Genomic DNA, 18,594 nt, shown 5'->3' on the forward strand with positions numbered 1-18,594 from the left:
AAAAAAAAAAAAAAAAGATTACTTAATCTTAATTTCTTTTATTAAACTTACTAGTCGTGTGAGCTCGGTTAAAGACAGGCTGCCCTGACAATTTCCCTCTTACAAATATCTGAACTATTTCCTCTGTAATTCTTAATTCTAGCCCTCTGCATTACATGATGCAAAAGAATGTTCACTATAACTTACCCCTTCCTAAAACTAAAATCACAAGACCTAAAATACCATGTCTCTCGGAGACTGCACAGCAGCAGAGAGTGCTGCTTGACAAGTATGATGCTCTGCCCTTTGGCTCTTTGCCCTGATTAGAAAAGGTAACTGCACCATTTCCATCTGTGCAATTTGTGGCCAGCCAAAAGAAAGCTGAAGAGAATTGCTAGGTGAAAATATAAGAAAAAAGGCTGGGTGTGGTGGCACACGCCTGTAATCCCAGCACTCGGGAGGCTGAAGCAGGAAGATCGCTGTGAATTTGAGACCGGCCTGGGCTACAAAGTGAGTTCCAGGTCAGTCTTAACTACATAGTGAGACCCCATCTCAAAAAACAAAAAAAACAAACAACAACAACAAAAAAGAAAATATAAGAAAAACATTAAGGTTCACTATAATACACATTGGATTGAGAAATGTTAAAAAAGATTAAATAGGCCTTATACCTAATCATATGAACTTAATGTGTACATAAGTTCTGCATCACAATTTACATTTTATTAAAAACAAAATAGCCTAAATGGAGAAAACTAGTGACTCTGCTTAAGCATCAGTTCAAAGAATTCTGTAGTTTAAAATGATATTAAAATATTTTATACATTTCATTTGTTAAAATGCCTATTACTCGTAACAGAAAATCTTAAATCACAACAGTAAATGAAAGGTACTTTTTAAATCTAGCATTTACTAAATCAATGGAATGCTCTATTTTCCAAGGTAGTTTTTCTGTTCTACTTTTAAAGAATCAGACTCTATCATTTACATTAAAGATCCATCATACTTACTTTAAACAGTGTAGCTGTTTCTGGGATTATTCCTCTAATTTTCACCTGGGGTTCTAAAGGCAGTGGGATAAGTTCCACATCTGATAAATTCATCTTTTCATTATCTCCAAGTAATGCCTGCAGTCTCTCATTCTAGGAGAACAAGTTAAAAAGGATTAATTAGTTTAAGATGGAAAATACTTTATAAAATATATAAACTATTTTACATGTATTGTTTATTTATAAAGACATAAAAACTGAGTTTAATTTGAAAATATGTGTATAGCACCATAAAAGTATATAAAAACATAAAAACAGTATGTGAGAAACATTTATAAATTATTCACACAATGGCAGTAACATTATTTAAAAAGAGTGCTCTCTTGATTAAGAAAAGCTCAAAGTTAATAAGAGCAATAGAGAATACATTTCACTTGCTGCAATTGAGAAAGAACAACAAATACATTCAAGCTGGAGTTAAAAGATTCAGTTTTTTTTTCCAAAGGATTTATAAAGTTACAGAGAAAAATGAATTTCCTTTGAAGCTTAATTTCACAGGACAAACTATCTGAAAATTGCATTTTGTTATCCAGTGCATTTTGGGGGGTTAAAGAGCAAATGGAATTCATCTGGAGGATCTTGATGACCCCTGCCTTCTACCTTTCACTGAGACTGTCTAATTCCACTTTCCCTAAGACACCATCCCTTTCTTCTTCAGCACACGTACATACTGGACTAAGCCAAGATCTCAGATAATGGAAAATCCAAGTCATGCTGAGACAGCTTTGAAATCTATAGAACCCCTTATATTCAATTTCAAAAGACCAATCTATTTCCTTTGAAAGCTAGGAGAGTTTTGCATTAATAGGTGAGCTTGTGCTTCAAAAGGGAAACCCTGAATTGCCAATGCCAGTAGTACAAAGTATTTAAACTGTAATGCTAGTTGTATGCATCAAAGGAACAAGTTCTGGACTCTCAATGAGAGTTAGAAGTTTAAAAGGCTGATTTTAAGAACTACTTCAAATATCCCTTCATTAATATTCCATATGTCGTTATGAATTACAAGGCCAATTTAAAAATCAATTGAAAACTGGTACGAATTTTTATACGTTTTATGAAAAAGTCAATAAATCTACCTACTCAATGGATGGTCAGATATACCAACGTCAGGAAATGTCAACTAACCTGGGATTAGTCATTCTATTTTAATGAACTTCTAATTGATGTGCTGACAAAAAAATAACCAGGAAGCAAATAGGACAAAAAATCCTACTACTTATTACTGCCTCCCCTACTGTATAACACTCCCGTCTTTGCTTCTCCTCTTCATTATTGCAAGCGGGTCCTGAAAACTGTTCTTCCTGACTTTATGATCCCCACAGTCTTCATTAAAAGCAACCAAAATGCTGCTGCTAAAATAAAAAGCCTTGAACTGCACTGTAGAGGCACAGATGCGCCCTCTGCTGGCGGCCACTGGATATCTCCCTGCCCACAGGATGGCACAGCAGGCAGGATTGATATATTTGACTACGGTTTAGGATTCTTCTCCACAAAGAAAAGACAACTCAATAAATGTGTTTCCTCTTACTGTATTTTCTATCTCAGTAAATAATTATCTTTACTAGCATTTTTTTTACCTGAAACCCTGTTTAGAACTTCTAATTCTTTATCTTTTCTTCTCTAAAGTTTTTTCACAAGTCTAAGACAATAATACTAAGATGTGCTGTATTCTTTTACAAAAGTCATCCAAAAAGATCTGTCTATTACCTCATGTAATTAGGGAAAAAAATTCAGTGAATTCTCCAAATAAGAATTATATAAGAACATGTAAGAATTAAGCTACTGGTCAGAAAATACGATATAAAAAGAACAGATTCTATTCATTTTGTTTGAAAGATCAATGCAGTAACTGGCATAATTAGCACAAATCCAAGCGTTGTTATCAACAATGTATTCTGCAACATAGGTAAGTTATTCTGAACTTCATTTTCTCAGATTTCCTGTCTACATGATCTATAGAGGTCTTTTCTATATTAATTACATTTTATTCTAAAATAAAGCCAATAAAGCACTGTGAATCAAAACTATAGATTCGGTATGTGTGGGCACAAGTAACTCCAACACTTGCTAGTTAGTTGGGTGGCAATGGACAAATTAACTACTCTATGCTTCCTGTTCCACCCAATTAGGATACTAATAATATCTCATTAATAGAATTACACTGAGGATTAAATACACTAACATACATCAATTTGAAAAGGATCGTATATATAATCCATGTGAAGTGTTTCTGTGACTACAGATATACAAGAATTCATAACACACTGTACTGACCCAATTAAATAATGCTCAAAACTATTATAATACAGTCACTTTTAGTGATAAACACAAAGCAAACCGCAGTTTCACCTTCTTCTTACGATTTCCACTTTCACGCTGGACTGCCTTCATTAGATGCACCAACCGGTCTACAAATGTCTGCTGTGCAGCCAGCAAAGAACGCATAACTCTGACAGATTTGTCACCCTGAAGGGAATCAGAGCAAAGGAAAATTAGTTCTATGTAACATACTGATCGGGGCTTCTTAAATAGCATGGATTATCATTTCTTGCAATAGCCATAAACCTCAACACAAAGCAAAACTGAAATTGACTCATTACAGTGACTCAGAAAGAATGAGAAACCCACTATTTTAAGTAAGCATCACCAACCCATTTACAGTTGAAAATTATGGGAATCTTTAGAATAGTGGTCTATCCAAAACAATACCCCCCTCATAACTATGTGACAAAACAGAATTCATATAATCCAAAATCCTTTAACTCACTGATTTAATAAATACCTGAATATTGGTAATGCCAGAAATGTACTAGTTATACATATCGCAGAAACAAACGTGCTATCTTCAAGAAACTAAAACATATACTTAGGAAAGGAAGTAGCCAAATACCACTGTGCATCATGTTTGCGGGGGGGAAAGAAAAAAAAAAACCATAATCTGTAAACTTATATAGTGATCTCCAGTTCATAAAATATTGGAAAATATATTTTCTCATTTAATCTTCCCAATGACTATGGTAAGAACAACTGCTGAAATTCCCCATTCCAAGGATGAGAAAATTTAAGCTCAGAGAAACCAGAGACTTCACAGGATGAAAAGTGAGCTCAAAAGAGAAAACCAGTTTATCAGTTTGATAGTGAGAAGCTCTGAGACCTACTTAAAAGCTTAGTCTTAAAGTGACTAAGAATATGCAAAATTAAATTTTTGCAAATTTGAAGCATGAAATAATAGGCGAAAGATGCTATAAAGTAAAATTTTCCATAGTAAAGTCAGGTTAGCAAATGAGTTTTGTGCTCATTGCTCTTGCGCCCTCTGCTGGCTAACTGTTACAGTGCTTTCAGAATCAGAACAAGACAAACAGGGAACACAAGAAAAAACAGCCTCAGAAATAAAAAAAAAAAAAACAGTTGATTAAACAAACAAGCTTGTGTCGCTGCCTACATAGCAAGCACAAGGACTCAAGTTCAATCCCCGTACCAAAAAACAAAACAAAACAAACAAGCCTGACAGAGTGTATCTGCAGCATGACTACTGCCAGATTTCTGAGAATGTACCTGGTCTAGGTAAAGAAAATAGAAAGGGAAATTTTAAAAGCAAAGCTATTATTTTGTTGTTGTTGTTGTTCTACTTAAAGGTTTCTTTCATTAGAGAATCAATAAGCTTTCTATAAAGGTTCACCGAGTAAAAATTTTAGATCATGTTGGCCATATAGTTTCTATTCCAATTATTCAACTGCTGCTGCAGTGCAAAAAGATCCGAGCCATATGTAAATGAGAATGACTATGTCCCAATAATTTATCAACATTAAAATATGAATTCAAAGTCATTTTATGTATCAGAAAATTCTAATATTTTGATTTGCTTTCCACCACTTGGAAATTTAAAGCCATTCTCTGCTCGTGGGACATAATAAAACAAGCAACATGCCAGATATGGCACATGTACTGCACCCTGCCACCTCCACATGAAACAGTCACCTTCAACAACGCTTGGCTGAATCTTCTCATCACATTCAAGTACATCTCATGGGTCTTTGGATCTCTCTGCTGAGTATCTTGATCTTCACATTCCACTATCACATACCTGAAATATTCATATAATGTGAAATGAAGCTTAGATTCATTTGGTAAATATTCTTTTTCATTAAAATACATTAATTCATACTTGCAGACATAATTAAATGAGAGTAATAAAACCTCAATTTCCAGGCATGGCGCCACATGCCTCTAATTCTAGCATACAGGAGGCTGAGGCAAGAGGATCACCATGAGTTCGAGGCCAGACAGGGCTACATAGTGAGTTCGAGGCCAGCCTGAACTACATAGTGAGACCCCTATCTCAAAGAAAAAAAATTAAAAAAAGAAATACTATAAAGTGAAAAATTAAGGAGAAACATGTACAACCATTAATAAAGTTAATATAATATGCTTTAAATTGTTCAGTATCCTAAATTTTCTAAAAATTTTGCCATCAAAACTAGCACTTCTTCCTATTACTTTATGAAGTACTTGAGTACTAATATACTTTAAAATCATGTAAGGTCACATATCTACCAAGTAATTAAAGAACAAAAACCATTATTTTTACATCTGCGTAATACTTTTGCTATTACTTAAGGCTGTTTTTATCCTGAAAATTACTCTGGAGCTATCTTTCTCATAACAAATTTTTGAGAGCTGAATAAAATTTTAGGTTTTCCCCTTTTCCACCCAATTTCCCCATTTCTCAAAAATTCATATATAAGCTTCCAATTTTCTTCTTCTGTTACAGCTAATGAAATTTTAAACATTTTCTTAATTCCTTTTATACAAAAATTATACAAGCAATGATCTGAGGTCATTCAATCAAGTGTTTCCAAAAGTTCTAACAGGAACAAACTGGTACAGAGAGTAACGTTTTATATCAGCACTTGGCACGAACAGCAGTATGTGTGTACACAGAAGCATATAACTGAAAGCAATATTTGAACAATGCTAACAGTGGCTAATATTTTCTATTTCATTTTTCTTTAAATAAAAATGCTAAGTTGTGAAACTTTAAATGCTTTCAGTGGACCATAATATGTGGCTTAAAAAATACAAATCATCATCAATTTCCTTGTTTATGAACAATAAACCAGAGGTACTCTGTCTTGCCCAGGATGGCACAATTACATGATTTTAGAGCTGAGATCAGAACGCAGGACTCTGGGCCCCCAGGCCAGAATTGGTTAAACAGAATGACTAAGTTCATTCTCACCCTATTTTAGCAATAAAAACAACCAAAATTTTTTTTATCTCAAATGATAATTTTTTCCCAAATCTCAAGTCATGGGCACCTTTTATTATCTATTATATTATTTGTGGAAAAGATCTAGTCAGCCATCTAATAAGGTAAACCCCATTAACAGTACACAGTTTAACTTTTATTTTCTGCTACACCTTCAGCTTGTCTATGTCTGGCTTGTAACAGATGATTATTTTATCGCTGAGTAAATGAAAGATTCCAATATATACCTCAGGTCTAATTTTGCGTTTCATCACGTAGCCAGCTCTCACATAATGAGATCCTCTTTCCAAGATACTTTACTCACTTTTAACAGAATATGTGTAAAACTGGGCTCATCAAACTAAATGGCATCTTGTTCTACCTCGACTGGAAGTACTATCAACATTCCAAGCACTTGGGATGGAAATTTTCAAACAGCAGGCTTCATAAGCTTGTATTTTCTCAAAAGTCAGCTAAGAAACATATGTCTGAATCAAACATAAGAAAAGAGGGAAGTGTGGGGTTGCAATAAAGCCAGAGAATCAAGTTTTGCTTTAAACTTATGTCGACATTTTGTGTTCAACTTGTGATCCATGCATCTAGAACCAAAATTAGTTGACAGTGTGCTGCCTCAAACACCTATACTCATTTATTCACCATACCCTTTTGGTTTTTCCTATTAAATGCCTCTTAATAATGGTGCAATATTATCCTGCCCAATCTGAAATCAAACAGCAGATATCTGACCTCTTCAACTCTTAAGAAGAAAATATCGCTCAATGTAATCATCCTCAATTTTTCTTGTTTAAAATGCTTTCATTATTTCCCAGCCTTGTTAACAACATCAGTATTTCCCCTTTTCTACTGTTTCACAACAGATTCTGTAGTCAAGTTTGTTTCAACCCTCCTCACGGCCTAGCGCCTGCACCCCTACTCCAGGCAGGTCAATCCCAAGACTCCTAAGTACCCACTAGGCGTGTCTGCTTATGCGCCAATAACCATCCAGAAATACCTTCCCTTTCTCTTCGTCTCTCCACACTCTACCTGTTCTTCAAGAGCTGTTAGCACTTGTCTTTCCAGGATGTCTTTGCAGACACTAACAAGCTCTTCCTTCTCTAACTTCCCAGAACAGGCTAAGCCTCTCACACAGCTTGTGTTGATGACGGCTCCTGGTTTGCCAGTGTTGCACATGTGGGGCTCTTCATAGGTTTTACAGAGCGCAATGCCAGGTGCGGTCATCTCAAAACTAAGTAGATCTAGACCTACCCATATGGTCTTACACAAAGACAAGCTGACAGATGAGCCTCCCTGTCTCTATTTCTCAGAGCAATACTGTGTCACAACAACGTGTTTCAGCAAGCCTTAGAACCTAGAATTTTCTGGAAAGTAGTATAAGTTAAATCATGATACTAGATTCACTGTATCATCTTCCCAGCAAGAGTTCTAACCTAAAAAATCCCAAAACTCTTGAATCCAGAATGCTTTTAGACCTCCAGAGCAGCCACTGGACACAGGATTATTTAAATTAAAATTAATTAAAGCACAATAAAATTAAATGTTCAGTTTCTCAGTCACATTATATACAGTTCAAGTGCTCAGCAGCTATATACAAAGCACTGAAGATCGCTTACATTAATTATACGAAGTTCTACTGGACAACTCTGTTCCAGATTAATGAGCTACGAATAGCTAAGAAATAAGCTAATATTTTTCATTTATGCTATTTTAGAACAGCTGGTCATTTCAGAACAATGCCTAAGAATGTAAAAAAACAGAAGTTTCTAAACTATAAAAATGTCAATATTATCTTCTTCAAAGACATCCTGATTGGTTGAAATTCTTGATTGGTTCCATGTTCCATCAAATTTGCATATTCATTTCTTTCTTGTGTATTTATGTAGCAAATTCATTTACAAATGAACATACAGATGACAATACACAGGCTCTACTGCTACATGCTATCTACTGACTGATCTTCTTGGCCACCAACCAGGTAAACAGTAAGGCTGCTGCAGCTATTTTCTGTGATTGAAAATACACATTGATCCTCATGGTAAGGGTCAAATATCATACACCTCTTAAATTATTTAAGTCAGAGTTCTGCTGCAATGAAAGACTTCATCTAAAATATAAATAAATGACTATCATCTCCAAATATGAGAAAAGTTAGATCAAGATGAGAAGACCTAGATTTGACTTATTTCTGAGTTATCTGTTCACCAATAAACTAGCTTGTTCAAAGAACTCTCAGGTACTGCCTTGAAAGCTGTCACCTCAAAGTAGAAATGCAGACAAAATTGTTTGGGTAGTCACTGTAGGATGACATCAGTGAGCTACCTGTTTCCTGGCCATTTCATTTTGTGGAGTAAATAACTTTTATTACTTTGAAAGGTCTTAAAAGTTATAGAAAACATGTCAAAACATCCAAAGTTTACTTTCAATTTCAACACGCTAGAATGACTATAAAAATAAAAAACTGGAACGATTTATAGATTCTGATGCCCAACATTTTACAGATTGGAGACTGTAACTCCCCTCTGTGGCTTAAAAGGTTGACACAATTCATTTTAGAAGGACTGTCTGCACAACTACAGACCCCTAAGGATTTAGCTACAGCTGGAATCATGTATAAATCACTGGAAAGGAAACAAATGAAAAAAGAAATCCAAAAGGTTCAAAAGCAAACTGCACAACTTATTAAGTTTATATTTTAATACATTTGTTATAATAGAGTAAGCTTCATGAGGAATATTTAAATTCTCACATCTCTAATAATTTTTATACTATTATTTCCATATTCAAACAGAGAATGATTATTTTAAATCAAGTATTTGAAATTATTTTCTATATTGTTGTCCTACATTCACAAAAGCAGTGCCCACCAAAATCAAGATTTCACATCAATAGCTTTTCTCCCCATGAGTATTTCTGAATGTGCAATATGCAGACTATAAAAACAGGAAAAGCAATTACTCCTTAGAGAATGAAGAGAAATAGCACATGTTATTGCTCTAATGAATCAGAGATACAGTGGGAAAACACAAATCAAATCTTAGTTTGATGAAACACGCCCAAGACTGGGAACTGGGGCATCACTTTATTATCTATAGAAAAAGTGCTCTTCCTGAGTAGAAACCATAGCCTTGTTCAACTACAGTGTTAGGTTTTTTCCCGTTCAGCAGCTTTTAGAATGATGTGAAAACTCTTCCTACATGAAATAACAGATCAAAGATTCTATCAAAATTAATTCCATATTTTACAATGAAAGTTGTTCTACAGTCAAATCCAAGTATATGTACAATTTCAAAACAGCACATGATCAGTATATAAGCATATAGGTTTTCTGACACTGATTACTTTTAGACTAAGGCAGAGAAAACTTAAAAATTATTGCAAGGAAACAAAATATCAATGAAGGAATTCTTGGTAAGTGAATAAAAGAACATTATAAAATGTTAGTTTTTAAAATATCTAAGAAGCTTAGAGATACTTAAAAAGTTGTTAACGTGCGTGTGTGTGTGTGTGTGTGTGTGTGTGTGTGTGGGTGGTGCTAGGGCCTTTCACTCTTAGCTACAACCCCTAGCTGGTTTTTTAAAAAAAGTTGTCTTTTGAGACAGCATCTCATTAAGTCACTAAATTGCTCAGGCTAGGCTTCAACTTGCAATCTTTCTACCTCAGCCTCCCAAAGTGTTGAGATTAGTCATGTTTCACTGTATGCCTGGCTCCTACACACTTCTTTTCTCTACAGTATTTACTTACATTTTCATGAGGAAATGTTCTGCACAATACCAGTGTGTAGACATACACTTAAGAATTCAGACTGAAATATAGAGAGTATCAGGAAACAAGAAGTTACATTAATAGCAAGCCAGGCATAAGAGTGCACACTTGTAATCTCAGCACTCTAGAAGTTGAGGCAGGCGGACTGCTGTAAGTTCAAGGATAGCCTGAGTTACACAGTGAGTTCAAGTCCAGTCAGAACTACATAAGAAGATCCTGTCTCAAAAAAAAAAAAAAAACACAACAAATAAACGCAATAACAATTTGCTAATGAGAATTTCTAAGTAAACTTTTCAAAAGAAAAATAGCGATTTACAACTAGCCAGAATATTCTGTGTATATTTTCAAGGGTATGTCAAAATTTACAGATGACAGAAAGGCATTTTTATGAATACTAAATTATACAAGTTGAAGCAGACAACTATTTTTTTCCCACTTCTAAGGCTCAGGGGAGAGGGGATAAATCACAGGTTCCAAAAGGGGGAAAATGATTGATTTGATGTTACATTGTTGATAGTGACTGTTCTTTCTTGTAAATAGAACTATAAAGGCTTAAACAAATATTCTTTATTGGGTCGGGGATTTAGCTCAGTGGTGCCACTGCCTGCCTCGCAAGCACAAGGTCCTGAGTTCAATCCCCAGTACCCCCCCAAAAAAAAGTGAATTTGAACAATTATTCTTTATGCAAATAAGAGGCACTGTATTTGTTGAAAGAGTGATCTGATTTAGTTATCTTCTTGGTTACAGAGCTATTTCTAGAATAACATCTTTGGAGAGTGCAAAAATGAAGTTAAAGCTTCACTGGACCCATAGAACCATTTCTCCACTCTAAGAATGGTGTTTTGTTTATTTAATTTCATGATGAAAAGCAGAGTGCCTCATTATTATTCAAAAATAATAAACTTTCAGAATACGAATCCACTAATTTGTACTATTTAAGTTTGTAAATTAAGCAGTAAGATAGATCAGAGATCACTTCTACAATTAAACAACTTATGAATTAAAAAATAATACATAGTTTTCAGTATTTTCTCAAATGTGAGAGGCCTCTGGGAGAGCTTACTCAATTGTCTCTGCCCTTTGTTTTCTCTGTACAATTGATAAGATTCAAATAGTGTTGAATCCCAGTGCTTTCTTTTACTGAGCCAAAATACTTCTCATTATGGCTTAAGCTATTTGTCCTCTAATCTTTAGAAACCTGTCACAGAAAAGTGAAACCAAGCTTCCTATACAGCTGAGTGTTTGGAATTCAGTTAGTCTCTCTTGCTTTGGCTTCTCTCTTTTTTTCAATAAATTTAGTATATTGTTCTCATGTAAAACAGATAATACTGCCCATGTAACCTCAGAGGGAAAAATAAGAAAAGGTCACTGAAAATACTCTGCCAATGGCAAACTAGTAAGTGATCTAATACCTAGATCAGAGTCTAAATTCAGTTAAATACACTCTTGAAAAATTATAAAGGATAACACACTACTTACATAGCATACAAGTCAAACAAACCAAACTGTAACATTACATTAGCTCTTGGAAAGTTACTGAACAGCAGAGAAGCACTGATGGTAACAAGCATTTCGACAAACACAGCTATCAAGAAATTCAACTAAATATAAATACTTTATATAGGGTCCTCTTGATTGCCCATATGTTACGTTACATTGCCATTACATTTAGAGCAGGGGAAACATGGCCTTTGGGAATAAGAAAATAAAACAGAAAATTATTTTCACATACCAGTATAAATAATTAGCCAGTGTTGAGTTCTTGCAGGCTCTTGATATCAAGAAGGTACAAAGATCTTGCTGAAAGAATGAAAACAAATGTACATATAAAATCATCTACTACTAAGTAGAATAAAATAACATAATTTGGATTATCAGTTTTCATCTGTACATCTTATGCCATAATTCAGATTTATAACCATCCATCTACCCTGGCATTTTTCCTTCATCTTTGCCATTTATGCATTTATCCATTTTCCATCCATCCATCCATCCACCCACCCACCAACCAATACAATATTTATTCTAAATAAGGCAAAACATAAGAGGTTAGGAGATCTCAGTTTAGGGCTAACTGTCCTCCTGGCACGTAATATTTGGTAGAGGAAGAAAGATATTAAATAAATGGTCACTGAAATGGTACAAGCTAGGAGGTCAGAAACAGCAGGAATCAGGATATCGTACTTGGATGAGACCAAGATGACATGATGTATAAAGCCTTTGAGCTCAGCCTGCTCAAAAAAATTTTAAAGGACCCACTGTAGCTAAAATACAGTGAACACTAAATAATCTGAAAAGACAAAGGTCAAATTATACACAACCTTTTAAAGTGCACAATGCTGAGTAAAAACTTTATTTAAAAAGCAGCAGATGTGGAAAAAAAGATCTTAACAGGAAAGTAAGATGATCTGACTTATATTTTATGAAAATGACTCTGGTTATTCTGAGTACAGACCTGAGGTTAGTTAAGATGCTGTCAAAGTCATCCAGAACAGTGTATGGTGAGAGTGCAGTTAACCAGAAGTCAAATTTAAGAAATACTGTTGCTTTGTGGAGATGGGAAAGAGATCACGGGGCGCGGGGAGATGAGAAGAAGGGGAGGGGTGGGGGAAGTAAAAAGGATTAAGATTGAATAAAACAAAAGGATCAAGATGCAACACATATGTTCCAAATCCTCATAATATATTTGTGGTAGGGGAAAGGAAAGAAGGGAAAAGAAAAAATGAGAAAAGGAAAAAATGGAAACAAAGTCTTTGTAAACAGGGAAGGGTGGAGATGGGGAAGGGAGGGCAGGGGTATAGGGAAAAAATAAGAATCAAGATACATCATGTAAAGGTTAAGATCCCAGTGATGAATGCAACTGTATTGTAAACCTAAAAAGTACTGATAAAATGTACGAAAAAACAAACAAACAAAACAACAAACCCTGACTAGATACTTGATGTGATCTAGTCCTAACAGCCTTACTGTGAGGATATTGCCCCTGTGTCATAGGTGAGGAAATGAACTCAGAGAAATCAAACAACTGACCCAAGATTGCACACATGGGAAGTGGCTCAATGAGAATTTGAATCAAAATATTTTATTCATGGCCAAAGTTGTTTCTATTAAACTTCAACTAATCCTTCATCAAAAGACACAGTTCCTTCTTTCAGAAGGAAATTCCAATGATGGATAATATTTAAAGACTGATTCCATTTGAAGCAATTCATATTTCATCTAATTCAGAGTCAGGAGCAGGCACGGCTTATGGGCCATATGTGCCCTACCACCTGTTTTTGTATGACCTGCATGCTACAAATGGCTTCTACACATTTAATAGTTGGAAAATATAAAAGCAAGAATAATATTTATGATGTGTAAAAATTATGAAATTCAAATTTAGTGTCCATATATAGTTTTAGTGGAACATTTAAAAAATATATATTTATTATGTTCTACAAATGTGTACTAATAAATTTTTTTTTTTTGGTACTGGGGATTGAACTTGGGTCCTTGCACGTGCAAGGCAGGCCACTGAACTGCTGAGCTAAATCCCTGGCCCCTATTACAATTTTTTTAATTTAAAAAAAATTTAAAAAGAGGAATCATCACCCAATAGGTACCAATACTACGACTATCACCCACTCCAACACTAGACTATTAGCTCCATGCTGCCTGTTTTGCTTTCTGCTGCAGCAGAAAGTGCAGTCCTAGCACCCAGAGCAGTTTCTAGGACAGATAAGAGCTCAAAAACTATGCAGGTATGGCTTATGATTTAACCAGTCAATGAATGTTTAGTTTTGAAAGGGCAAAATAATTAGTCCACAGTTGAATGGCTCCTGAGGACTCATGCAAGGATTCTATGATTCTTTGATTTAAAACTTTTTCTTCAGTTAAACATTGTCTGTTACAACAAAAGGTATGTAAACAGGCAAACTTCAGTCAACAGTTAAAAGATTCATTCAGTCATTAACTTCTAAAATACATATATTAAAATTGAACTTTTAATTTCAAATCATGTATTAGTTTTCAAACTGGGGACACAAGAGTATTAAATTAGAAGTCTTTGGGACAAACATGATAGTACATACAAGATCAGCTGTTGCCGTGCACTTCCAAATGTATTTTTTCTTTTTGGAACCAGAGATTGAACTTGGGTCCCTGCACTTGCAAGGCAGACAGCAGAACCACTGAGCTAAATCCCTGGCCCCAATTGTATTTTTCAAAGTAGCACTATTCTGAGCAGCCTGTTTTAAATAAAAAATGAACCAATATGTGTGAGCTAAAAACTGTGGCCTCATATATTATCCCTAGTATCAGAGTCATATATTTGTACAATGAAATCACAAACAATGACAATTACAATAGTGCTCATAAATATGTTAAAAATAAATATTCTGAGTCTCCCTGATAAAATATTTAGGCCTAGTTCATTTTCACATTGCATGTATGCACCCTCGGCACCAATAAACTGATGTGAATTAAAAGGTATCTGATACACCAAAAGGAGAAGTTATAAACATGTATCATAAAATAAGTTAACAAAGTTATAATAGTTTATTAATCAAAATCAAGATTTTAAAGATCAACATGAAATGTTTCTTTGGTGGGATCTCTCCTACAGTAAGCTTCAAAGGGCGTGGTACTCACCTCTAGATTTTCACCATCTGAAACTTCTTTTGTTTTAGATGCAGGAGGAGGAGAAGACACTGGAGGAAGAGGACTGGTGATAATTTGAGAGCTGAAAATAAATAGGAAAGATCACTGAGATGCAAAATACTCTGTTTATAAGAGAAAACATACTGTGTGTGCGTGCGGTACAGAGGACTGAACACAGGGCTATTGTTCTGAGTAAAATCTCCAGCACTTTTTACTTTATTTTTAAAATTCTGAGACAGGATCTCGCTAAGTTGCCCTAGCTGAGCTTGAACTCATGATCCCAGTGCATCAGCCACCCAAGCAGCTGGGATTACAGATGTGGGCCACTGCGCCTGGCTGAAAACATTTTTTTAGCACAGTTCAATTTAATTGCATCTGATTAATGTATCATTTCCTCCAGAGTGCTCTGTTCAACACCACTCATTTTATCTTCCGGGAAAAGACCTCCATGTCAAAGATGACAGAGTAATACCTTTTGAAGACTTACATGCAAGTATATATGCTATTGTAGGTTTTAATTAGTATACTGAGTATTTTGTTTTGCTGCTTTTTTTCCCTGTTGATGGTACTGGGGATTGAACCCAGGGCCTTCATGCTGAGCTACACCTTCAGCCATTTTGAGACAGAGCCTCACTAAGTTGCTCAGATGGGACCAACACTAGCAATCCTCCTGACTCAGTCTCCCAGAGGGCTGAGATTACAGGTGTGCACCTCCATATAGGGCTTGTCCATTTTTTAAGAGTATCTTACTTTAAACCTGCATTTTCCAGGCATATATGGCCACAAGATCACTGCCACCTCTTTTTTATTACACAGAATACAGGATCAACATATCACAATTTGGGAAATAATGGGCTAGTTTTCATTCTGTAAAAAAATTCACCCTTGAATAAGAAGATAAGAGAGTATAACCTAAGACTGAAGGCTTTGAATGTAGAGTGTAAAAAAACAACTAATCACTTTTCTTTAAAACAGAAAAATACAGAGCTGAGGATTCAGCTCAGTGGTGCTGCTGCCTGCCTCACAAGTGCAAGGTCCCAAGTTTGATCTCCTGTACCCCCCCAAAAAAAACCCCCAAACAACAACAACAACAAAACCCCCCAAAAATATAAAGTAGCCTAGGAGAGCAAAAATGGTATTTTCCTGTTTTCCAGTTCTCTAAATATATACAGACGCGAGAGCATAATGCTATGAACATAATAAAGAAAAATTCGGAATCCAATCTTAGGCTCATATAATAAATGAAATGGCTGAAGAGACTCAGGAACACTGAATTTTAGATTTGCTTCAATCATTAGCAAGCTTCTTTCAAAAAAGGCATTTCAACAAACCTCAGATTTTTCACCTTAAAGTTCCTATTTATCTCAAACTTTTAAGATTTTATGCAAAGAAAATGGCAAAGTAGAAAGAACATGGGTTTAGGAGTCAATATTTGCAAGACAAAGACTGGCTCATTTACTTAATTTCTCATTCTGTCCTTCATCTATAAATTAAGGAAATAAACACCAAAGACAAGAACTATAGTGATGGGAGTTCCACTGGCGCAATCAGTTAGAGCACAGTTCTTATAGAAATTGTTGCGGTGAAATAATGTAGGTGGACCACTGGCACAGGGTCAGGTACGCAGTTGGGACTTGGTTATTGTTATTATTATTAATAACTGGTTTCTAATTTGGATAATATGCTATTTCTTAGTGTAACTATGAAAAAAGTAAAAGCACTAATAAAATATACACTACTCATATAACTACTTGAGCCCACTAAGCTGCCCTATCCTGCATTTTAACATGAATAACAGTAGTAACTAACACTGAACACAATGTGTTAGATAAACCTCTAAATGCTAAACTAGCCTTAAATCATTTAATCTTCAAAAAAATCCATAAAGATTGGTCATTACTGTTATATTTATTTTTAAGGGGAAAAAGTGGAGCCACATAAATAATATGCAACTTAAACAATTTTGTACAGCTAACAGCCAGGTGTGGTGGGACACACCGGTAAACCCAACACTCTGGGAGCCTGAGGGAGGATCACAAGTTTGAGTCCAACCTGGCCAAGTGAGGAACTCAGTGACACTCTGTCTCAAAATTATAAAAGAGTGGGACATGCAGCTGACACAAAGGCCATGGTGGGTTCAATTCCCAGTACTGGGCAGGGCGAGGTGGAGGGAGATATGATAATGGCAAAATGAAAGAAATTTGCACAGCTAATAAGTAGTAGAGTTGAGACTTTAATATAGGTATTTGGACTTGATATACTGCAAAACCCTGCTTGCTAATATAGTAAGTTTTGTTCTGTAAATATTCCGTTATATGCATTGATAAATCCTCAAAATTAATAGAGCTAAGGTTTGGTACATTTGGGGAAAAAGCATGAGAAGACAATTTAAAAGGGCGAAAAGTATAAAACTGAAAATATACCCTTACTGAATATCCATACCTATCTATTTCTGCAGAACTTATTCCAGAACTTGACACACTCTCTGACACTGAACCCTGGCTATCCTTCTTGGTCGGTTCCAGTCCATTCCTTATGTCATCAAAATTTTCATATTTGAGAGCCTGGACCAACTGTAACAAATACATCAACAAATCCTGGAAAACAACAAAATAGGCTAATATTAGAAAAGCAAAAACAAAATAGAGACACAACTCATTCCTAAATGTCAGCTAACATTTTATGTTTATCTACTGTTCTCCAGCTATTCTACCTTTGGTGTGTTACTAAGTTAGTTAACACCTCTCGGTGCCTCATAGCATCCTCATCTGTAAAATGAACAAAGTAATGTAAGACTTAAAGTCCTGAGCATAAAATCAGTTAATAGAAGAAAGTTACAGAAGAGTATGTGGCCCATAATTAAGTGGCTGTCCAATCACTCGTCTAAGGTAGTGGTATCTAAAAAGCTAAAATACTGAAAACAAAAAATAAGGGCAGTGTAGGAGAATGGAGAAAGTTTGTATAAAACTTAGGAATTAAAGAAAGAATCTTTTTTTCTTCCAGCAAATCAGATAAATACATTTTCTGTAAGGTGTGATCAAAGTATACAGTGAATATTTAAATATAAAAAAATTACAGTAAAAGACACACAAATTAGTCCCCCTCAAAGAACTCTGTTTCTTTGAACACACTTATAACCCTTGTCACTTTCTTAAGTCCTCTTTTGTGAATAGGTGATCAGGAAACATGGTGAATACTGCTGTCGTGTGCCATCCAATAGAAGGGTAGGTTCCACTCAAGAAAATGTCATAGCGTGTTCTCATCCACCTTATTCACCAGATCTGCCAACGTGAGACTTCTGGCTCTGCCTCTTTGTCAACACCAAAATGACCATGAGAGGTAGACATTTTGAAGCAACTCAAGACATCTAGGCAGCCACAACAGTGCCACTAAGCACACGCACAAAAATCTTTCAGAACTGCTTCAGAAAGGGGGTGTGTTTGAAGCAAAAAGTATTTTAAGGGAATTAATGACAACACTGTAATAAACGTTTTAATTTAAACATTCACTGTTATTTTTCAGTCATATTTTTTTGCTTAAGATAATTACGTAAGACTTCAAATTTTCAAGTTTTAAAAGCATTTCTGTTTTATGATCTTTCCTAGTGAGGATTTTTTCCCCTTCTTGAAAGCTCAGATTTTAGAGAACCCTGAGTGCTTCTTAATTGGAAAATCCTGTAAAACAGACTTTTTAGCACTCCCAAGGATATGCTTGTTTTTGCTAGCTAACGAAGCTTAAAGAAAATAAAAGCCTAAACCTAAATTCCCCATACTTCTGACAATCAATGAGATAATTAGGATTATAAAGGTACCAATGACATAGATTTTTACTTTTCTAAATTTTCTGAGTATAAAAAGACTAACATTATGATGAAAATGTTTCCTGTATTACTGTATA

The 18,594-nt window shown here is 35.1% G+C and overlaps 1 protein-coding gene across 4 annotated transcripts in view; it reads right to left on the bottom strand.

Moving 5' to 3' along the window:
• The window catches only part of Pik3c3 (phosphatidylinositol 3-kinase catalytic subunit type 3), a 119,284-nt gene that overhangs the window by 48,479 nt on the left and 52,211 nt on the right, over nucleotides 1–18,594 (bottom strand). For all 4 annotated transcript variants that reach the window (XM_010638015.3, XM_033757366.1, XM_010638014.3 and 1 more), the window contains 6 exons: nucleotides 17,140–17,294; nucleotides 14,689–14,779; nucleotides 11,789–11,856; nucleotides 5,007–5,112; nucleotides 3,378–3,494; nucleotides 990–1,121 (listed from right to left, as the gene is read on the bottom strand). In XM_010638015.3, the coding sequence (XP_010636317.1) occupies nucleotides 990–1,121; nucleotides 3,378–3,494; nucleotides 5,007–5,112; nucleotides 11,789–11,856; nucleotides 14,689–14,779; nucleotides 17,140–17,294 (669 nt within the window). The remainder of the gene's footprint in view (nucleotides 1–989; nucleotides 1,122–3,377; nucleotides 3,495–5,006; nucleotides 5,113–11,788; nucleotides 11,857–14,688; nucleotides 14,780–17,139; nucleotides 17,295–18,594) is intronic.

This window comes from Fukomys damarensis, unplaced genomic scaffold (assembly GCF_012274545.1).
Source record: "Fukomys damarensis isolate Sample0158 unplaced genomic scaffold, DMR_v1.0_HiC HiC_scaffold_30, whole genome shotgun sequence".
In the NCBI taxonomy this organism is placed as follows: Eukaryota; Metazoa; Chordata; class Mammalia; order Rodentia; family Bathyergidae; genus Fukomys; species Fukomys damarensis.